We start from the raw sequence: 24478 nt of genomic DNA, 5'->3' as shown, positions 1-24478 counted from the left end.
TTTTTAAAGCTCCAGTGTGTAAGATTTCGGAGGTTTTATTGTCAGAAATGCCCATTGGTGTATTGGTATATACAGTATTACTGTATGTAGTCACTTTGAAATAAAATCTTTTGATTTTTGTAGCTTTAAGGTCTTTGCACACCGGACACGTGGCGAATATACAAAAAGTGCGGATCATTTGGATGCAAATTACAATGCACCCTCCTATACACATCTGGCGTGATGCGAAGAAACAAATAAATGATGAAGATGAGGGGGAAAAAATCGCATCACAGTCTGTCTACAACCAGAGCAAGCTACACACACACTGCTGTTGCTGCTGCAGCTGCAGAGACAGCAGCTCAGAGCCAACGTCAGTGAAACCTGAAGCTTGATTTACACACACCATCCCACTGAAGCTCCATTACAACCTCTTTGAGTCTTTGAGACTTTAGTAAATAGTAAATGTGCTAATTGTGCTAATCTTTTTTGCTTTATCATTATGACTAAACATTAATATAAAGAACTGTCCATTGTGTTGGTGATACAAGTCATACATTTTAGGTTATGAGAAATCCTTTATTTTTTTAGGTGACACCTGTTGTGGTTAGTGGAAGGTCACCAGTTACACAACACTGGTGTGTGAGAAAAAAAAAACCAAATAAACAGAGACACCCTGTGCCCAAGGTAGGACACACACCTCTGTAAACTGATATTTGAATGAGGAAAGGGAACACACAAGTCAGAGAAAATGAACACTCTGCAAAAACGCTTTTTGTATTTGCACACACACCAATTAATGATAGTTACACAGGAGTATTTTTAACACAAAAAGAATCTTGCTGCTCAGTTGGGATTTCATGCAAACCATTGTTTTAGCTTGTTGCAAGCTGAGGTCCACAAAGTTAGATTTTGTGTCATCAATATGGATGGTTGAATTCAAAAGTAAATGTAATAATGGATTTGAGACTAAATATCGTTACATGAAAGTAGAACATACATATTTAAAATGGCTGTTTTTCAATACTTTAGTGCACGTTGTGCATTTTATATGGATTTTCATATTTTAAAGAAATTTATTTCAGCTCTTAATTCGAAACCATTGCCAAATTGTACCCTTGATAGGTTTTAGTTTCTTTTTATGTGATTTTTTATTTTTTATTTTAGTCCCTTTATTAATTCATACAAATGCAAATCAATGCAAGTGCAAGTAATTTTGTTCAGTGAGAAGAAGTGATTATTTTCAGACTATGGAACACAATAAATATAATGTTAATGCTGAATCCTCCTAGAAATTAGCAAAATATTCTTATATTTTGCTTAGTTAAGATAATAGCTTGTACAATTAACCTTAAAACTAGAAAAAAATGGAAAGGAAAATGGAAGGAAAGTTGTACTGCATAAGTTATCATGCTGTCAGGTAAGAAATGTTTACTTAAAATGAGTCTTACTTTACTTAATCAAGCTGACTTTGCTGTTGGGATTTCATGCAAACAAGTGTTGTTGCTGGTAATTAAAGCTTGAAGAAAGCTGCAATGTCTGAGTTGTTAGATTAGATTATTTTGTGCAAAACTTGCTTGCCAAGATTAATGTTCTTTTTAGGCAAAACTAATTTAAACATTTTCCCAGCAAGGCTGCTGATTTTACTTTATTGAGAACGTTATGATGTAACTGAAACAGAAAACACATAAAAAAGAAAAAGATGAGGAAATGAGGAGGAAAGAGGCTCCAGAGTAACAGGAGATCATTACATAACAGGTAACAACTACCGAATTGAATAGGAACATTAAACACACACCTGATGGTAATCATTGCCGTCCATTATATGAAAAGTAGCTGTGTCTTTTCACCTGGACCACACCCTCTGTGCTGACCCTGTTTGAACAGTGGTCAACACTTCCTCCTCCTCCTTTAGTTTAGTTGAGTTAAAAACATTTGATTATTCACTTTTCAATTTCACCACAATCCAAGCAATAAATGTTCAGACATTTCAGTCAAAACCACAAATGTCAGCCTCATGGCGGCGCTTAAAGAAAAACCACAGACTTATTAGGGTCAGTGCCGGTTTAAAAGGAAAATGCAAATGAATAAATAAACAGTGAACTCTGTAGTCAATCAAACACACATGAACCAGAATATGTCTCTAAATGATGTGAACAAAATTTACAGTATTGATAAAAAATTATTTCATGCCTAATTATAGCTTTGAAGTCATGCAAATTGCAGTGACTCCCTCTTACCTGTAGGGGATAGTATTGCCCACAACTCACAACCCTCTCATTCATAAATAGTATCATCAGCTGTTGTCACCTGTATACTGTTTACATTATAAATTGGTATTGTATTCACTTAAATATGTCTTCAATTGAGTAAAAACTACAATAGTTCCATCAGAAAGTATTCTCAAATGAGTCCTTAATTAGCCTTAATTGCCCATTATTCGACGCCGGGGGGGCGTGGTTGTCTTTGAATATTCATCATCGCGTGGGGAGACAGCGCACGCGGACAGGGAGGCAGCAGCTGCACACTCACAGCTGGATGGATTTCATATTTGAAGTTTGTTGCAGAGGACAGAGCAGAGGGAGAGCAGAGGGTGAGCAGCGGGTCGAGGGGACTCACTTTGCTCCACGTTCAGGTGCGAGGTTAACGGCAGTGCAGCGCCGCAGCCGCCGGGGAGAACCGCTTCATGTTAATGAGCGGGTTTAAAAAAGATTTTGAATTCACACAAAGCTACTGAGTCCAGACACACGGAATCATGATGGAATCTATCTTAGACAGTTTGACCGCGGATAAACTCTATCCGTCTGCAGGAGCCAACCTGTTGGACCTGGAGGAGCTGAGCGACGGAGATTTTCTCACTAATGTGGTGAGTCTTTTTTATGCTAATGACACACAGCTAGCTGTACTTTCTTGAGCTTCCGTACACTACGTCACGCAATGACGCATTTAAAGTGTACAGTCACGCTGTTAGTTTGTGTAAGACGTCATTAAAAGTATCCTTAAATCAAACGCACCTCCACTCTGTTCCGCCCGGAGCCGGACCTTGGCAGGGCGGTGTGGTTATCAGGATCCTGACTGACATCCGGGGCTGTGTCTGTGTGTGTGTGTACCTTTTCTGCCATAAACACTGACCTTATGAGGAACAGTAGTCATCATGGAGACCAGAACCTAGTCCTAATATGGTCGAATCTCATTTCTGAGGAGCTAGTTAAGTTTAGATCTAAGATTGTTTTCTGGTCAGGGATAGGTTTTTGGTCAGGCTAATCTATTACTTTTCAATGCACCACATATTTGCGACAATGAGTCTTTAATTATATCTAAATCACTTTAATTGATAAAGTAAATGTCTTGATTACATTAACGCAAGTCTTGACAAAAGTATTGTACCGCCATTTTGTTGATCAAATAAAGCATAAAAAAGAACATCTGTGAATGTAGGGTTGACCTTTGATTGGTTGTCTTTTCAAAGGAAATAACTTTCATTTTAATTCTTCTTGTACATTCATTGGTGACCCATGAATCCCTTTATGACCTATTCTTGAAACGTAATTCTTTTTTCTCAATCAATCAATCTATATTTATTTACATAGCACTTTACAAGAACTGCAAGATAATCAAAGTGCTTTACATGAAACAAATAATAAAAGCACACATTAAATAATGGGAATAATATAGTTAAACAAAAAAATAATAATCAGTAAAATTAGAAAATGTCCATTTAAGAACGGAGGGAAAGTGTCACCATGCTACACAATATTAAAATGATATACAATATAATGGCAAAAATTTTTTTTATTATTTGTTTGATTACAAAATCATTTGTAATTTTATTAAAAAAGATACAAAACAGAAAAGTGTTTCAAGGACTCCAAAGATTAAAATTGTAAAAAAGTGTCAAAATGTATGAGGTTCCTTGAACGCCTCAAAACACGCTGTAGATCCCACACAAGTGAGGAGATTTCCTGGGGTGTTTGAATGCATTGCATTAGCTGCCCCTCATAGCTCAACATACTGTGATGCCTGCATCACTGCCACTAGCTCTCATGTGCTGAAGTTTGGAATATTTGTTGGAAAAACATTCAAACCTGAATATTCAAATAGTGTTTTTGCCAGAAATGCCCAGCCCAACTCGACAACCATACATTGTTCACGCCGTGAAAAATCACACAGCAATTACTTCTTTTCTGAGCCGCTCTCTCAAACCACCTGTTCCCACCTCTCCCAATATCCTCACCTAAAAAAAACAACAGGTTACCGGGGGCAACAGCTGCACACATCTCCTCCCACTGCACCTGAGACACTGCGTCTTTTCATTTCAGAGGAAAGGGGACACACCATGGCTGTAATTAACCACAGGAAGTGGCTCAGCAGTATCATGACTGCTAATCAAGACAATCCTCACCCTGGTGGTTGTGACAGGAAACAAGTATCAGTCAGTGATGGGAAATGAAAGTGTCATGCACCTCTGGCCACAAAAATGACAAAAGTGCACTCTGAGCATGGCATGCTTGACCCAGCTTTGCACTTGTCGAAATCATTAAAGCAGCACAGACACACTGCTGAAGCTGAGTGAAAAATATCAGTCACCAAGGGTGTTAGCTTTCTGTCTGAACACCACTCTCTCGTTTTCCACTCCGTCTTTCTCTCTGTCCTTTTTTAAAACCGTTTTGTCTGTATTTCAGCGGTTGAGTCAGCCGAGCAGTCTGCCTGTGGTTTATACCCCTCTGTCTCAGTTCTAAATAAAGTAGTCCACTCCGCTGTAAAGCCACCAGGCTGGGTTGTGCCACTGAGGACGTGGGAAGGGCCGGCTGATTCATTCACATCATGTCTGATCCATACAGCACAACTGCAGATTATAGACTCTTTTAAATCTCCTCAATCCACCACTGGCTCCAACTTTGTGTTCATTCTTTCTTGTTTGACTTGTATGGAGAAGGAGAAACCATTATTTATTTGACAAAGGTATATACATATATCAAATCAATATTTCTGTAATATGGCTTATAAATAATGTAATATAATATAATAATATATCACATTTTTAGGCTATATGCAATAACACAAATAATTAGGCTTAAAATTAAGTGTTATTAAGTGACTGCCTCTTTCCCCTCAACCAATGCATGATTATTATTTTTTCAAAGAAAGAATAAGTCAATTACACAAAATGGGAATGCTATTAAAGTGATTTGGAACCTGAAGTCTGCTGAAGTGAGTTAATAGAAAAAAATATCATTATGATGGATCACAAAATTTCAACTTGAAAGTGTTTGGTTTGAATTAGAACATGTATATAGTTTCCAATAAAAACCTTTATGACACATATTCAATCTGTAAATAAAAACAACATGCAGAAATAACTCATTATGACTTGATTATGACTTGATCATTACCACCTGCTGAAGACTATTGTTTGGTCAGAACACTCTTATTGTCCAGACAACAGTCCAAATAAAAGATTGGTGTGTTTTTGGTCCAAACTTGGAACTTAGAACGCTGTAGAAGTTTCAGGTTCACTCAGGTCCAAAATCCATTGTAACCATGGAAACCACTGTGCACCATTTTATTAACTGTCTGCTAGAAACACAGATTATAATCCATGTGAAGCCTGATATATAAACACTGGCTGTTTTGTCTGTAAAATGTTAAAACACAAAAATGTGATTTTATAGAAGATCTTTAAATCTGTTGTTTTATTGTAATAGCTGTCCAAAACCCACAGAAAAATATGTATTCTATTCTATTCTATTCTCCATTCAGACCCTGTACTCCAGCTCTAAAAGACACACCCTTCTCATTTCCATGCTTGTTGTCGATTGGCTGCCGAAAAGGAATGTGAGCAGGCATGCAGTGGTGTGTGTGTGTGTGTGTGTGTGTGTGACAGAGAGAGAAAGAGAGTTGGACTTTGTGAGAGAAGGAAAAATACTCTTTTGCCATTTTAACTAAGAGTTACAGCTTCGTTCAATTTACACACACGCACACACATGCACACACACAGAGTAGCCTCAAGCTGAAGTGAAGCCAAACCCGCTGCAGCAGCTGCACATCACCACATGAAGACAAACACAGTGGAGAACATTGCCATTCTCTTATCTGTGGTAGGCAGCATTGTAAGATAATGACACCATGTCTTTACAATTTCATTTTACATTGCAAAACAATGTGAGTGTGGTATCATTTATTGTCTTAATTTAAAACGGGTTAAAAAGACTTCTGCTGTGTGAGGTTATTTTAAAAATGGATTTATAGGTACAGTGTGTAACATTAATTGGTGAAGTTTCATGTTGCAGCTGAATATCTCCACCTCGCTCTCCTGCCAAGTGTGTTGAAGAACCTCTGTAGCCTTCAGTTAGCATCAAAACTCAAAAGATATTTAGTTTGTCCATTGTGGGCTACTGTAAAAACATGGTAGTCCAAAATAAAAGGCTCTGTAGAGCTCACCTGCTTCTTTTATATAAAAGTTCATTCTGGGGTAATGGAAACCAACAATAATACATACAACCAGGTCAGTTATTAAAGTTATTAAAGCCGTAAGTGTTTGTACATGTTTGATTCAACTGATACTGGTCAAAATGACTTGATTTGATGTCAGAAAGGGAAAAATGTTGAAGTAGATACAATCTAAAATCCGATGTATTGCATGCACAGTCATGTCTAAAATGACAAAAATGTTCATGTATCGGACCAATATCATTAGCGGTCCGATAATAATAATTCAGACACAGTGATATAGTGATATAGTGCCATCCCATTTGCATTACCCTGCAACTGTTTTTTGTTAACAGCATTGACCAATAATTATGTGCACTAGTCACTATAACGTATAACCTGCAGTACTGTTGCCAGAAGTGTTACGGCGGTGGCGTCTTTCTTTGGACAACACAGCAACCACAAATGCCATGCTCCTTCTAATTTGTATCACGAGTAACATGTGCAGGTACGAAACATACAGAACCACAGCACGATCGATCTCACCATCCATCTTGCAACCTTCTCTGTTTGTTTTTCTGTGATAAAGATCAACAGGAAACTGATTCAGTATGCACTATTATAGAGAGATACAGAGCCACCTATGAAAGTGGAGACACACACGGCCAATAAAGACATTTTCTCCTCCGCATATATAATCGGCCTCAGCAAGATGTCCGATTGCCTCGGATCGGACTACGGCCTTATCTTAATTAAACTGTGCATGTAAACGTACTGAATGTTGCTTTGTGCCTTTCGTGTTTGAAAGCATTTGTTTGTATTTAACTAAGTGACACAAGGCAGCGGTAGACCAGCAGCTCCGGTGTCTCCCACATGCTAAAATTGGTGATTTCCTTTGATTTCCTCTATAGCAGAGGGTTAAATTGGTGTAACCCTCTGCTATAAATCTATTAATTGGCTCAAATCTTGTTTTTTAATTGTGTCTCTGGCAGCCATGTTTAAGTGAGGGCCAGGTGACAGAGGTGACATTTGTGTCATTAACTCACACAACAACACTTTAAAATCCATACATTTTGACGCTAATAGTTGTAGTTGAGACAGTAAAATGTCTGTGTAAAAATAAGAAACACAGAAACAAGGATTGATTCTGAATGAAAAAATAGATATTGATATTGTTGAGGGCTTAATCTAATACTTGTTGCGAACAGTCTTTTCAGTGTATGTTCTTCTGGCCTTTTATATGATGTTCTGAAGACTTTTACGATGGTTTCCACCGCAGTATTCATGCCATAATGACATACACTGTTTGGCCTGCTTGGCTCTGGTTATGCTTTCTTTCATCACTGTGTTGTGGAAAGGAAATGTCCCTCTTAAGTCAGATTGCACTGTACTGAGCACCAAACCAAGCCTCGACACCAAAACCTGGTCCTTTCCTTTTTGTCTCACCTGAACCAGTGAGGCATCCAAATGAAAGGAGAGGAGAAGCAGCCTGTTAATTATAGGCTGCATTTATAATTACTCCTTGTGTCTCTATTGTCAAGCTATTTAACTGTGTGGATTTCATCCCAGGCCCCATCCCCCTAAATGACATACCAGCACTGAAATAAGCCATAAAAACTGTCAGCTGGTTTTTAACACTCCCTAATGTGATTCTTTTCCCAGCAAAGAGGGCAGTGTTTTAGGTAATGAAAGGTCCAGACTTTTTGACTGCAGGTGTCTACTACCACTATCATATATATATATATATATATATATATATATATATATATATATATATATATACGTCAGCGTAAAAGATGCTCTGACCCAGTGTTTGGGAACCACTGCTGTATATCTCAGTTTATATTCATTCATTTGGCTTAAAATTAAAAGAAGTGTTAAGTTACATTTTTTATACAATGTTGTCGATTCCATGTATTTTTAATCAACATATATATATATATATATATGTATATATATATATATATATATATATATATATATATATATATATATATATGTATACTATTTAGTGTATTTCACAAATGTATTCAATTTAATATATATGATGATAATCAATTCAACATCCTTTAAAACCAGGAAAAGTTATCACAGATACCTTATCATGATATGACGATATCCAAAATCTAAGACCACATGTTGTCTCATGTCGCGATATACAGGAGATATGATATCAATTTATTCCACAGCCCTAACTGAGGCTGCATCTGGGTTTGTAGCTCCAAACTGCAAGTGTATTTAGCTAAATCAAAGTAAAAGGGGGGCCACTGCTGCAACTGCAAGCAAGAGCAACAGTTTACTAAACACTAATGCTGCAGCTAATTTTAGATTCCTTCATTTTGCTGCACTTCTCCCATCATTACAGCAATTTTGCATTTCTCCATCTTGGAAACATTTCACCGTTTATTTTTGAGTAGCGAAGTTAAAAAGCGACCCATTTTTTAAACCGAGTCCAGTTAAAGGAGCCGTGTTGCAGTCATTTAAAGGGATATTGTCCTGTAGCAGGAGGATAAGCCTGCTTTGTCAATAATACCATATTCCCATGTGTGGGTATGTTTGTTTATGAATGAGTGAGTATTCACTTGTAGAGCAAGTAAGCACCTTTCCCAGGCAGGTTTGAATGCAAATATTGATCTTCTTCCTTGTTAATATTAAATTTGAAGATATTCTGCTTCATAACTCATGTGGTGATAGGCTGCAACACTAAATGGATTCATCAACTGCTAAACGAATTTCTACGTATTTCGATAATCAAATAAGTGTTTTTAAAAACACTTATTTGATTATGGACATTTTGAAGTTTGTTATTGTTATGAAAATTGTTATTTTCCCAAATTTCTGATATAATGGAGCAAACAAAGTTTCTATTAATTGAGAACATATATGTGTGTGTGTGTGTGTGTGTGTCTGCAGGCAGCTCACTGTTGATCATTTCAACTTTTCAAAACATCAGCAGTTCTGCATGTGTCACGCACTTCTGTTATTTTACCCACCATCTGTACGTCACATGGTTTTCATTTAACAGCTGCATATGTCCCAGAGTTTCCCGACACACTTGACATCAACATACACCCTGATAAAAACACACAGTGTACAATGAACATACATGAACTTACCCATGCAGCACATTAATGAAAAACCTTGGAATCTCATTTATAGTTCACATCTCTGTACCTGCAGTGACGTTTCAGTGTTTCAATGTGTAAAACAAGACCAAAACCTGTGGCTGCACTGCTTATCGCCATTGTGCATAAAAAAGGACTGTTGAAAACTGATGTGAAACGTAGTTAAAATCTTTGTAATTTTTGCATTTCGGGCTGGGTGATATGGGAATAAAAATAAATTGAATGTCAATGATATTCCTCAATCACAGGCACATTGCACACTACTTACTGCAGCTATTGGGTTTTCTCCAGGTTCTCTGGTTTCCTCCCACAGTCCAAAAACATGCAGATTTGAGGATAAGGCAAATTGGACCCTCTAAATTGACTGTACTGTAGGTGTGAGTGTGCGAGTGAATGGTTGTTTGTCTCTATGTGGCCCTGTGATGGACCTCGCCTTTCGGCCTATGTCAGTGGAGGATAAAGCAGTAGATGCTGACTGAGTGAGTGAGTGAGTGTTAAAGTTTAAGGAGCAACTATTAAATCCAAATGTGTCTACATATACAAATTTAATTGCATCATGTTGTTTAAGTGTATCATTTTGCATACATGTCATGTGAAAATTCAAAGATTTAAAAGTAAACTACACTGTAGAAACACTGAACTCTGGGTAAACATTTAAGCATAAAAGCAAGAGCAGGTAATGAAATTATTCAAAAACTTAGTTGGGGGGGCTAGTGTCTCCATGTTTTCTCCCTTTTAGCGTGCGAGAGGCCATGTGATTACATAGGCCCACTACTTGTCATGTAACACTGAATCCTGCACAGTGTGTGTCATTAAAATACCCTATAATGTCAATTTGCACATCTTTAAAACAACACTCTCAGTATCATCAGAGATGCTATATAGTACCCACTCTCTTATAAGTCAATTACAAGTCTCTAAAAATGCGGGGTGATGGTGGATCAGTGGTTCGTCGTCTTTCGACTGAAAGGTTGTGGTTCATCTCTTGGTGCCACCAGTCTACATGCTGATGTATCCTTTGACAAGACACTCTCCGCGCTACTCCTGATGGCTACAGCATGTGAATGGGTGTGAAAGATGTGATAGAAACTGTGTTGCACATAGATGAGGTGAGTAAATGAGTATAAATGGGTGAATGGCAAAAACTGTAGTGTAGAGCAGCTTTGAGTGGTCATCAAGACTAGAAAAGTGCAGACCATTAAGAAAGTTGATAAATGTGTCACAAAGAACTTTAAATTTCAAAGCTTACATTATATTAATGCATGTACATATGCATGAATTAGTACTGGCCTGAGCTGAGGGACAGAAAAATAAGCAAAAATAAAAAGCAACACCAATAGATCAAATAATGTATACGCTTGCATATGTAAACTATTATTTCTTAGCACTTTCAGCTCACCTCAAGCTCATCCAGTCTCTCTTTCCTCTCTGGATGACTTCACTTTGGCACTTAGGATTTCCTTAGAAAAAAATCCTTATACCTCTGAGGTTTCAGCCAAAAATAGAAGATTATACAGGTCTGGATCTCTTTATATCCATAACTCTATTTATGGACTGGAGCCCCAGTAGAAACTGGCCTGGTTCTGTTCATATCATTTGTTTAAATGTTGCTCTCACTTTTTTTTAGGATTTACAAAACCAGAACTTTAATATTCTTGGACAACTTTAAGAGCAGTGTATATACTGTACATCCCATCTGTTAATTTACATCTAAGGCGCAATGGTCAATCTACTGGTTTCAGATTTGTTTGTTACATAAGGTGTCCTGTGCTGCCTGTGAAATATTATTGTATAGCACATTTCATACTCAATGTACTTTACATAAAAACCCCCAACCTAAATTAAGAAACATTAAAACACACAATTTGAGCATAGCCCGATTAAAATTATAAAAAAATGAAACCGAGCACAGCTAAACAGAAACAGAGAAGGAAAACAATAAGCTGGACTAAAATACAGCATAAAATGTTATATTGCAGCATTAAACAATAATTTACTTCAAAAACAGTGTAGCGAAAGATTAAAATGGAAAGAGCTTTAAAGAACTCAATCATAAGAATATGAGAATATAAATATATTCACAATTTTGGACTGATTTCAGTTCTACAGGTAGTTTGTTCCAGTTGCGTGCAGCATAGCAGCATAACAGCTAAATACTACTTCACTGTATTTGCTTTGGTTTGGTTTTCTCAGACCATATTAGAAGGATTGGGCAATGTATGGATATTATTTATATCATGACATGAGACAAGATATGGTCTAAGATTTTGGATATTGTCATATCGTGATAAGGCTGTTGCATTAAAAAACATAATATTTCACATTTGTGAATTACACTAAATATTGTATATTTTTGAAAAAAATTGCGGGATTATAATATAAAAAAGACAATGACACATTTTTAATTTCAAGCCTAATTATTTGTGTTTTAGGAGAATTGGACCATATTTATAGTCACTGTCATTGTTTCTAACACATGTAAATATCCTTTATTTAACATTAAAAAGCCAAAGAAATACAGCAGGTATTATCTGAAATGTGACCTTTTCTTAAAAATGTGTGTGTTTGTACGTCGGTGTAATACGGTCGCTGACTAAATACGGCGACCGCTGGCCGCAGTCTGATGTGAAGTGGTGCGAACACACAAACACACATTTGCTGACTTTATCCGGCACATTAGCTTCATATATAAAATCCTCTGAGGCTGGAAGTTTGTGTAAAACACTGTGCTCCACTGTGAAGCCACCAACAGCACACTTGTCCCTCTGCGTTGACATAATACCGCTCTTCCTCCCTCGCCTGCACTCTCACATTTTATAGGGACAAGGTGGAGCTAAGGTGGAGCTCTCAAAGTAAACTTACTGGTGGGGTGGTAACATTCGCGGTGAAATGTGCATTTTGTCATCATAATGCGCAGGGAATTCAACATTGCATGTTTTATCGCCTATTCTTACACTAAGGGGGGAGTCCCAAATATAAGTATTAAAATGATTAAAAAGTTGATTTTGCATAATATGTCCCCTTTAAGAAAATGTATATATACGTCTGCTGCGACACGAGTATGCAAAATATGATGTTCATTTTGCTACGTAAGAGACGTGCCCACCTTTGCAGATGGGCACAGGGAAAAATTATGGTATCAGTTATCGGTCTAAGCACTTCCGATATATCGTCATATCAAATATCGGCAAAAAGTCCAGTATTATGCTTCCCTGATATCTCGTATATCAGGATATAGCCTAAAAATATTGCATCGATCACAGGACCACATATAGAGACAAACAACCATTACACTCACACCTACAGTACGGCCAATTTAGAGTGTCCAATTTACCTGATCCCCATATTCCATGTTTTTGGACTGTGGGAGGAAACAAGAAAACGGTCCAACTGGGTCGCGAACCCAGGTCTTCTTGCCGCAAAGGCAAGCGCGCTAACTACTACACCAATGGTGTGTCTCTGATTTATATTAAGATGTATATAACTTTCTAATACAAAAGTATATATGAGGTACGTTTTTGAAAAAAAGTCTTAAGTTGGAAACACTCCTGTTAAACGCCTTGTTATGTTTGCACCAAATTCCAGCATTGGTCCAAAATCTAATGAAGCCCAGGCCCTTAAATGTTTACTGAGTAAGGCTAATCCTCAGAAAGTACCTTTCAGAGAATGAAGGATACAGTGTCTTATGTAAGCAGTGGGTGCTGCAGTAGCACACAGTGGATTTCTCCGAGCCTCTGCTGCCTGATGTGAGCGAAGTATGTGTTGTACAGAGCCAAAACAATGAGCCAGAAGAGGCTAAAGTGCTTCACGGGGCTAAGGGAAAAAAAACTTGAATTGGCAGAGTTCTCTGTCACCACACGTGATTCCTTTAAAAAAAGAAAAATTGAAGTTAGGTCTATATTGACCTGTCATTCCAGCTGTGCCCTTATTGTTGCAACTGGACTGATATAATCTGCACTCAAGAATAAAATGTGTAAATCACTATCTGTATTTGCTGTTAATAAAATCAGATTATTGCTGCATCATTGAGGAGACTCCACACAAACACAGATGATTTGATTCAAACCCCTATTTACGTGTGTCTGCTTTGTTTGGTGACACATGAAGCAGTGAAAGCAGATCACCATTCAGCCCCAGGCTTCCAGAGCATCGCTCATGCTCAGTGACTCATTCATCCAGACAGTCACAGAGTCAGACTGATAGTGTTCAGTACATTCCCTGACTCTCCATGTCTTTAACACAGTCTACTAAGCCATGTTTCTAGCGAGTGGAACGGTTCTATACTGTACCGTACCAAACTGTACTGTACGTGGGTTGAATTTATGTATAAATATCTGTGCCTGAAATGAGCTTCCCCTGTTTCAGAGACCAGCAACCGCCACTTGGTACGTATTTTTTGCGTTTGCATTTGTAATACTAGCAAAATAACCAGCCCCAACTGTTCCATTCTTTGGCACCCTAACCTTGCGGTACCGATAATTTAGATTTTTTTTAAATGATAATGACACATAGTCTATCTAATATCGGGCTGGGCGATATGGCTGAGAAACATATTACGATATCACTACTTCATATCAATTGATATCGATAATTATCGAACATTTTAGAAATTATTTTAACTTTAACACTTTTATTCTAAACTCATAAACTTTCCTCTTATTTTAATCACTACAGTTATCAATCAGACCACAAAGAGTAAAATAGTAATGTCAAGCATGTTCACGAGATTTTTAAAACCAAACTTCTCAACTATGCTGACTGGAAGCATGTCCTTGGCTCTGTGATAAGTCACTGCCTCAGTTATGTCTTTGTACCATTTAGATTTTTTATCATACGGTACTGTTGCAGAGTACCTCAACAGGGCGGTCTGCGTATCTCCACATGTAGCAGAAGATGATGTTGATTGCCTTGCCGTACAGCACGTGTAATCTAAGGATGTCCCGATACAACTTTTTCACTTCCAATACGATACCGATATTGCAGCCTTGAGTGTTGAGTAACACCCCCCTTGTTTTCACTATTTTGGATTAGCCCAACCCACACAGGGTGAGTGACTCGTCCCGCAGGTAAACACGGAGCCCGAGGACCGGCCCCGCAGACGTACTTAGCTCTGTGTGGAGCTTCAGGACACATTTAAAACACAGAAAGCTCTTGGCATGGCTGGTTTTGGGGTATAATTAACAAACGGAGGCAGTTGAAAGTCGACAAATGGAGCTGGTTTATGAAATAATGTTGTTTTAGCAGCTCGCCTCAGGATCTTGACCCAGAAAAATTGTTAGGTACACTCATAAAAATGTTTGTCGCAAAATGGTTTCACTCTGGAGCCCTGCCCAGGGGGTGTGAGCGACGAAGATGAGTAGTAAGCTTGTTGATAATAAGTAATAAGCTCTTGGTGGGTACGGTCGCCTGGCCTAATTTGTAGGTGACATTGGCGTGACTGTGGTCGTTTTTTTTACTTACGATATGCTCGCTTTTGGTGCTTATTCTTGCCTCTGCTCACTCGATGTGCACATGTTGTTGTGACACGGGGAAGCTGATGGCACAACCAAAGATTCTGTTCAGTGATTGGCTGTTTGACTGCCACTCCAGAGGCTCTGACCACTCTACAGGTTGCAAGCATGGTAGCAACTTGGTTATGCAACCAAACCTGCTTCGTCTATTTTTCTCTAGGTCGAAGAACAAAGTCGAGTGACTTTATCGAACGTCCTATCTAACGTCTTTTCTATTGATATTGCGGAAGTGTCTATCGCGATACATATCGCTATCGTATTATCGCCCAGCCCTTATCTATTAGTATTTAATTTTCAAAAACAACCCAACCACAATAACCTTTACGGCACTTATTCAGGAACATAATTTTGTCCAATGCTATTATTTTTTCCGTCGTGACAGTTGAGTGAGGCCACTAAAAAAATGCAGCGCAATGTCTCGGCAAATTTGAACCATGCAAAGATTCAGAAGTAGGCAATCATAATTAAAATGTGAGCAAACTACTTACATGAAAATAAACTGAACTCAGCTGACCATCTGTAGCCTGCCCTGAATTAACTCAAACCTGCTCCATAGGGACTTAAACTTGGTGCTCGATTCAATATAATCAAATGCATCAAGGGACATTAGGTTCTGTGTCTTGTTGTTGTCTGGTGTTCTGAAGACTGAATAACACCTGAGACAAGAATCACCAGTGCCAATTCAGCTAGAATTTAAAGTCAGGGAACATTGAACAAGTGATCAGAAGTCGGCAAGACTCTCAGAATGTGGTATTTCCCCATCCTGCAAGTACTCGCTTCATTAGGTGGACAACCCAAAGCATCCGCTCCATCTGGACCACTGGCAAAGCTGCACAGACCATAGTTCTTCAATGCTATTAATTATTAATTTTACACAATTTATCACCAACAGTGCATTTTACTTATGCTTTTAAAATAGTATTGGTGTTCATGAAATTTATACAACTGACTAGAATGTACTCAAAATAAGTATTGATTTGAGTATACATTTTGGATTTGAAAGTCAGTCGAGCCGAGGATGATTCACCATCCACATCACATTTTGTTCATAACTGCCCATCACCCTTCATCACTCACATCAGCAATGGAGCTCACGCCACTGTTCCTACATGCTGACGCTGCCTCTCTGTCTCAAGCCTTGTTTTTATTGATAACTGAAATAAATGAGCTTTAAAAAGTCAAGAAATTAGCATGAAATAACAATAAATGACATGTTGGGCCAAGTTTCATAAGTGGTTGTGGTCATGTTTGCCATGTTTGATTAATATGAAAATGTGTACAAGCTATATTTTAAGTAAAACAGCAGAGAAACCATGATGTTGTGGCATTAAAGTATTTTTTGTTGTTGTCTCCACACCTTGCAGCCTTTCTCAGGTGACCAGATGGACGACTTCAACAGTGAATTATTCAGCAGTTTCTTTGACGATCATCTATTAGAGCGACCACCCCTACTGGCAGACAGACCCTCACTTTTACACATGGACATTGACAGCAGCCCAGGTCAGCTCCTCCTCTTTTATTGTAAAAAGTAATTTTTTACTAGGATAAATATGCTTTATGTAATAATACAAATACTGAAGTCCTTTTTCCCTTCCCTTTTTCCATTCTTATTATGATGTATTTCAACTTTTTTCTTATGGTGCGTTCCATTTGTAGTCGGAATTTGGAATTTCCAAGATTACTGAACTTTTCCAACTGCAACCTCACCAAACCCAAAATGGGATTCCAAGATGCCTGCCACCATACGACTATTACTTTTACTGTTAATAGCATTGTATTTGTTTTCACAGTAAATCAGTTGTACACATAGTACTGCTTAATTTTTAACTATAGACACAATTCTACACTGTTTGTGTGTGCAAAATATTTATTCAAACAAAGCTTTATTTAAAAAAAAAAAACAACAAAAGTTGTAAATTAATGCAGCATTACGCCCAGCCACTGTTTTGACTTTGTTGCTTTTGAAATTCCTATTATCTTCACATGTAAATTACCTTCTTGTTATCTTGAAAAACCTCCCACAGTGCAACAGTCACTTGTTGTATCTGGTTATAAAATACCCCAGTCCCATTATTTGCTTTGATTCACAATCTAAAGCTTGGTGCATGAGACCATCATCACCAAGTTATTACTTCCCATCGGATTCAATTCAGTTCAATTCGATTAGCAAAGTGTGATTCGAAATCACAGCATACATTATCTCAAGGCACTGTAAATAGACTCAAAGATGTGCAGCCATCTGCTTTGAAAGGTGAAAGGAAAAATGGGGGACAGAGGTAGAGACAGAAGAAAGTGACCAGGATCAGATATACAACAATTGTATCAAGTTACAAGTTTAGACAAGACAGTGTCAGTGATGACATGTTTATAGAACTACAATGTAATTTATATAAGCCGCAGCAGAAATTGTTGATACAAATGATATGATATCTACTTTAATTATAGCATAATAATAATAATGGTGATGATATGATATGAATGATAATAATAATAATAGTAGCCTCGAAACTGGATCTGGATCCTGCAATTTTCATAATGGTCTGCAGGTGGAAGAAAGTTGTTCTGGAAATGAGTTTTATATGTGAATCAAATGACTTGGTAATGTCATCTAAAGTCTTCTCTAAGGTGTTTAGGGCCGAGTATAATGACCTCAGTTTCTGAGTTTAAAAGTAAAACGTTACAGGTCATCCAGGACTTAATGTCTCTGAGACATTCCTGTGTTCAAAAACCTGATTTACTTTATCCGACCTCATTGATAAATATAGCTGTGTGTCATCTGCATAACAATGAAAGTGTATGTTGTGCTTGCTAATAATGTTCCCTAGAGGAAGCATATATATGTTAAAAAATATAGGCCCAAGCACTGAGCCCTGTGGAACTCCACAATTAACTTTTGTTTGTAGTGAGGCTTTATCATTAACATGAACAAGAATCTATCATATAAGTATGATTTAAACCAGCAGAGGGCAGCACCTGTGATCCCAAGAGTCTGTTCCAATCTGCAGTAGAATATTAGGATCAATGGTGTCAAATGCAGCACTTAGATCTAACAGGACAAGTAAAGAAACTAGACCATTATCTGAGGCCAAGAGAAGATCGTTACTAACTTTAACTAGTGCTATTTCTGTGCTATGGTTTAATCTAAAACCTGACTGAAAATCTTCAAACAGCCCATTAATGCGCAAATATTAATATAATTGATTAGCAACTGCCTTTTCTAAGATTTTAGAAACGGAGGAAAGATTAGCTATAGGTGGGTAATTAGCTAAAACATTTGGTTCAAGGGTCGCTTTTTGAGAAGGGGTTTAATAACTGCTACTTTAAAAGTTTGGGGCACATATCCAGTTAATGAGGATAGATTAATTTGGTTTAGTGTAGAGCTGTTAATTAAAGGAAACACACCTTCAAACAGTTTAGTGGGGATGGGATCTAACTGACAGGTTGATGGTTCGGATGATGAAACTAATGATGGTAACTCAGGGAGATCTATAGGGTAGAAACTGTCTAACAGTACAACTGGTGCTTCTAAAGCTCTTGTGCTCAAAAATGAATCATCATCAGGGAGGAAATGATCAATTTTTTCTCTAATTGATGTTATTTTATTCACAAAGATGTTCATGAAGTCATCACTGCTCAGTGTTCAGTGGAGCTGTGGCTCTGTGCCAGCCTGGCTACAGTGCTTAACAATTATTATCATCCGATTATTCTTATTTTCTTCAATTAAAGAAGAATAATAGGCAGCTCTAGCTGTAATCCAACTGTATTGGCTTTCTGCAATGAGTGGAATTCTATGGTCCTGGAGTCTCGTTTCTGTTGCCAGAGTCTATGACTTCCAAAACCCCTGCCTGTTAACTGGGTCTGTAAAAGTGGGCGCCCACTGACAAAATAAACTGCCAAAGCAGCACATGCAAATGCGGAGGGACTGAGTGATAGGGTTGGTGCGAAATGGGGGTCGGGCCACCCCTTTAGGTGAAGGACAATTTATATTGTATGCAAGACAGAGACTTTTTGTCAATAGTCGAATCAATCAGGAAAACAGGATGAAGTATGGTGGTCCAGAAGACCCAAAACAAATTCAAAAGCGAAAACATGACATTCTAAAAATATTAAAATTAAGAAGTGCTGGTACTGCGTACCAGACAGTATAACGGCCCACTTCAAGCACTGCTTCTTGGTCTTCCATTCAGCATGTTCCTCTGCTCCCTAATAGTGAAGTTGCACGCCTGCCAGCAGGACTGCAGGTACTGTAAACCCCCATCCCACAACTGCTGACTTCCTTGTGGGTTTTGCATTCCTGTTTTTGCTTTTGTATGTGTGTTTTTTGTGACTTTTGCATTCATGTTGGTGCTTTTGCATTCCTGTTGTGGCTTTTGCATTCCTGCTTTTGCTTTTGAATTAGTGTATTCTTGTTGAATCTTCTGGGCCACCGTAATGAAGAGTCTACAGGGGTATTTAAAACTGCCTGTCCTAGTTCTTTAGCTTATGCCTGCACCCAGTAAAGTGACTTTCTGAGTGACTGCCAGGGTCTCAGGTTTTTTGAGGGGCTATCTGGTGAAGCAAGTTCTCAAACATCAACACCAACAATATTCCCCATTAAATGGGACAACTTGCATTCAGTGGGTCCACTGCTGCAAAATCCGCTTGCGTTTCTGTCTATATTGGATCAAGCACAATAAAATAACCTCTGGTTATGGTCGCCATGTTTGTTGATGCCTTCAACTTTGGCTGCTTTCTTGGCTGTCCTGCCATGAAAAAGGATATTTAATTTTGAATTAACCAAATTTAAACAGTGGAATTTCCCCATGTGAATGAATACATAAATACAGCTTTCACACAATGGTGTGTTCAGTTTTATTAGGCTATAACATTGGCATCAACTGAAATAATACAAATAAAAGCAAAATCGACATAACCCATTTCACAAGCTTTATGCAAGTCCTTTTCATTGCTCAGCTGATTGTGTTCAAAAGTCAAAGTGTATTAGAAAGATTATCAAAATAGACATTAGACATTTTAAAAAATTGCAGCATGATTGCATGTAATAATATCTTCAATCCATATCTATTTGCTTTCATATTCCACATTTAATTTTTGAATACCGCGGTGGAGGAGATGAAGTCATGGCCACATAGCAACTGCTGTGTATTAGTAGGATACTATGACAAATACAATTACAAAACTATCATTACTGAAAGTTACCGCTATCAGGGAATGCTCCAGGACTTTTTGTGTTTTATGGAGAGCCTTCTTCCCCTGCCGTCTGTGAGAAATATCAACACTGGACCATAAATCTGTTGTGAATGAGAAGAATTTTGCTGTCCTCTTACTTTATTGTGGGGCTGGCCATCTTGGGGAAATATTTTCGGCTGGGCAATTCGTTTTGGCGATCCCATGTTTCAATCATGTCATTGAATTAAGTTTTCTCCACTGTGTGAAACAGCACCATACCTTTGACAAAGTAGCGGAGCAGTGGAACATTTCACATCTTGCGCTGTTTCGTTTATATTTGGTGGATTTGGCAATCGCTATAATTGTTGGCTGGTGATGACTGGTGGCAGTGCTAATGTCAGTTTTCAAGTTAAGCAACCTGTGCTGGGTGATGGACTCTGAGGTGAGACCACATGTCATAAAAAAGGCGACATACGGCCTTATGTAAATACTTCAACTCTCTAGTTTCTCCAGTTAAGTCTGCCATGTTTCTACATGATGCGTGATGCGCTCCAGTTCCATGTGATTTTTCTTTCTAAATAAAAGAGCAGCTATTCAGTATATGTAGTAAAAAAAATATCGCAAATGTGGCGAAATACGATAATATCTAATATCGGCCCAAGCCTCACTACATGTTGCTTACAGTAGGGTAATGAACAGTAACTCGGTTTAGAAAAACCCTGGGCATGCTGTCTCTGCAGAGGCTTTCTGAATGATATAGAGCTACTTCTTTGGCTCAGACAAATCAGTTGCTACCTCTTTAGTGACATGATCATAGAAAACAGTTTAAAAAAAGTTTGACGGATTTATATTGGAAGATGATGTTAAATACAGATTTAGAAAAGTAACTTGACTGACATATGTCATTCACCTCTTAATGTAAATGCAAGGGCAAATTTAAAGGTCAATGCAGTCAAAGTATTGTGTCACTGTCAAACATGGTATCATTTTATGCATTAAATTCCCTCAAATTAATAGAAAGGCCACAGCAGCAAAAGGTTTGATTTAAATAGCGACTGAAGGATGATAAACAAACTACAGCAGCCAGATATAAATTATGTCATAGCTATCTTCAGCATTATGTCTGTAACTTTACTTTTAACATGTAGATTGTGAAGTCCATGTTTGAAACAAAAAGGCTTTTGAATCTAACAGATATTCAAGCAGAGCACAGCTACTCTTTGAGCGAAGACTCCGCCCCCCAGAGCCCAGCCCTGTCAATCAAAATGGATCAAGAGTCTGGTAGGTCACGTGATATTTTCACCCGTTCTACTTTTGCTATCTCAGTTTATGCTTCCTGGGAAAATGCACAGCTGATCAAAACTCCCCTGGTTGGCTCAGTTTCCAGTTTGGCGTGACTCTGTCGGCTGTTCTGTCAAACACTATACACTGTGGTTTGCCTGAATCCACAGTCTGTCTATATCAATTGTGATGATTGGGTCGACTGTTTGATTGTTTTTTTTTTCTGTGGCTGAAGGAACAGTGCAATAAAAGACAGTCAATTTTTAAAAGCCTTTGCTTGTTTCAGCCTCTCGCTCACTCAATCTGTGACTCATCTTCCCCATTATCCCCCACTGTCTCCCTGTATGTTTCTGTCTCTCTGTCTCCCTGTCTGTCTGTCTGCATGTCTTTTCTCCATTTGTCCCAGGGATCCTGCTGCTCACAGCAGGATCTCCGATCTGAACAGTTTTCCCTCAGCTTAGCCCCGCCCACCTAACACACACACACATCCGCAGACTTGCACACAGACTCGCACAATGCTATGACAAGCATATGGTTTTGAGTCTGCAGCTTTAGCCGAGGCCAGCGGAAACTCTCCCTCCCTCTGTCTCTCTCTCTTTCTCTCTGTCAGGTTATCTCTCTCAATCGCTCTCTCTGTCTGTCAGTGTCTCCCTCTCTGTGGCTCTCCTGTTCTAACTTTGTCTCCTTCCGTCTCCCTTAATCCACAAAAAGTCCACTGTAATGGTTTGAAGATCAGATTATTCAAATTGCTAAACGTGCACAATGAGCAAACAAGAGTGCATATGCATGCGTTAAGATCAATACAAAAAAAGACGTTTTAGAATACATTTTTAGAAGAGAATAAAATTCTCTCATGCTTTGGTTAGAATGTAAAATTTTCACCGAAAGGGATTTGATTAGAAACTATGTACTGTTTCTGTCGTTATATAACTGACAACTCAACCTCAAAAGTGTAACACACTCTCTCTCCTTCTCTCCTTCTCCTTCTATCACATGTACTGATGTTGGACTTTATCCAAAGTTTATTTTACAGCTTGTGAATTAACTTTGACACCTTCTTTTTTTACCAGTTTGCAAAAAATACAGTATCCTTTCTCGCATGATTTTGGATGTTACGGCATATGTTTCTGTGAATGGCTGAATGGCTGCCAGTGTCAGTAAACCAAGTCAACAACTCACAGTGGTCACCATGTCAGATTATCAATCACAATGGCATGAATGTGTTGTTTAGGGGACTGGCAAGTATGACCCCGACCGATCATCATTCATGATATTGTGCAAGTTCATGGGTCATCTGGTAGGCGGGGCAAGGGGTTGTCAATCGTTACTCACTGGGTTGCTGAAGTGCTTCTGCTATTTCTCGCCAACATTATTGTTTTTTAACTTTGCTGTGGAAGTCCCTTGAGGAGACGTCAAAGAGGCAGGGGTACTCTTACCAAAGCTCAATTAAATGTTTTTTGGGGTCATGATCCATTCATACAAAATAGTAGATATTGGTAAGATTGGCACAGTAGTACAGCAAATAAACAAAGTCATATGTGCTTGTTTCATATGAAGATGCTTAACTTTGTGTCTTTTGAGGGGACTTCCTCAGCATCTAGTGAGAGCAGCAGTTTGTTTTCTAAAGGCACCCACAGATATTTGCTGTTGTTGGCCTTTCAGACCCTACACTGAATGAATGAATTTGTAGGAGTGTAGTAGTGATGAAGTAGAAATGTGTGTGCAGAGGGAAAAAAACAATGTCAGACTACAAGTCTCACCATCTCTCTGTGTCTGTCTCACCTGCCCTCTGTCTGTCTGTCCCACCTTCTCTCTGTGTCTGTCTCACCTTCTCTGGTGTTGCTGGTGGCATACTACAGGGCAACCACAGAGTGCATCCTCACATAACTGCACCACAGTGTGGTAGGCAGGCTGTTCCTCTACAGATAAAAGATCAGTGCAAAGACTAGTAAGAACAACAGAAAAGCTGTTCACAGTCCTCACTGGAAGAACTCTCCAGGTTGTGTTACTTCTCTAGGGCTAAAAACGTAATTCATGACCCTACTCACCCTGGACACCGTCTTTTTGAACTGTTGCCCTCTGGTAAATTACATTACATTACATGTCATTTAGCAGACGCTTTTATCCAAAGTGACTTACAATAAGTGCATTTAAACATTTGGGTACAAAAAATGATAAATGATACAGAACTGCTAAAACATGCACTTCCCAATTGTCATGATAAAGAAACAGTAAATTAAGCTGCACCTTGCACTATGCTGCACTTTAAAGGTTTTCATTTAAAAAAAGAAACATAAAAAACACCTCTAGAGTGTCCACTTTTAAATTTGTTGTATGTGCTCATACAATGACAATAAAGATTTCTGATTTTGATTCACCCTCACTGTCTGTCTCCCCCTCGCTCTGTCTGTCTCATTCTGTCTGTCTGTCTCTCTCTCACCGTCTCTGTGTGTCTGTCTCACCTTCTCTCTGTGTGTCTCTCACCTCACTCTCTGTGTCTGTCTCACCTTCTCTCTCTCTGTGTCTGTCTCAACTTCTCTCTTTGTGTGTCTGTCTCAACTTCTCTCTCTCTGTCTCTCACCTTCTCTCTCTCTGTGTCTGTCTCACCTCCTCTCTCTCTCTGTGTCTATCTCACCTCTCTCTGTGTCTGTCTCACCTTCTCTCTCTCTGTGTCTGTCTCAACTTCTCTCTCTGTGTCTCTCACCTCCTCTCTCTCTCTCTCTCTGTGTCTATCTCACCTCTCTCTGTGTCTCTCACCTTCTCTCTCTCTGTGTCTGTCTCAACTTCTCTCTCTGTGTGTGTCTCTCACCTTCTCTCTCTCTGTGTCTGTCTCACCTTCTCTCTCTCTCTGTGTCTGTCTCACCTCCTCTCTCTCTGTGTGTCTGTCTTACCTCCTCTCTTGCTCTCATTCATTTAAAGAGTGCCTGTGTGTTTTACTGCCACTCACACTGAGATCAAAGATCTTTCCTCTCTTTAACGCTGTCA

The 24478-nt window shown here is 38.6% G+C and overlaps 1 protein-coding gene across 2 annotated transcripts in view; it reads left to right on the top strand.

Annotated features, from left to right (window-relative positions):
- Positions 1–2484: 2484 nt before the first annotated feature.
- creb3l1 (cAMP responsive element binding protein 3-like 1) overlaps positions 2485–24478 on the top strand; it is a 43043-nt gene continuing 21049 nt past the window's right edge. Inside the window, exons 1-3 of one of the 2 annotated variants that reach the window (XM_058622440.1) lie at positions 2485–2845; positions 16408–16543; positions 21407–21493. In XM_058622440.1, the coding sequence (XP_058478423.1) occupies positions 2735–2845; positions 16408–16543; positions 21407–21493 (334 nt within the window). In that variant the 5' untranslated portion in view covers positions 2485–2734. The remainder of the gene's footprint in view (positions 2846–16407; positions 16544–21406; positions 21494–24478) is intronic. The other variant, XM_058622441.1, reaches the window with a different exon arrangement.

Source organism: Solea solea, chromosome 2, assembly GCF_958295425.1.
Source record: "Solea solea chromosome 2, fSolSol10.1, whole genome shotgun sequence".
In the NCBI taxonomy this organism is placed as follows: domain Eukaryota; kingdom Metazoa; phylum Chordata; class Actinopteri; order Pleuronectiformes; family Soleidae; genus Solea; species Solea solea.
This window is presented reverse-complemented; position numbering and strand designations above follow the sequence as displayed.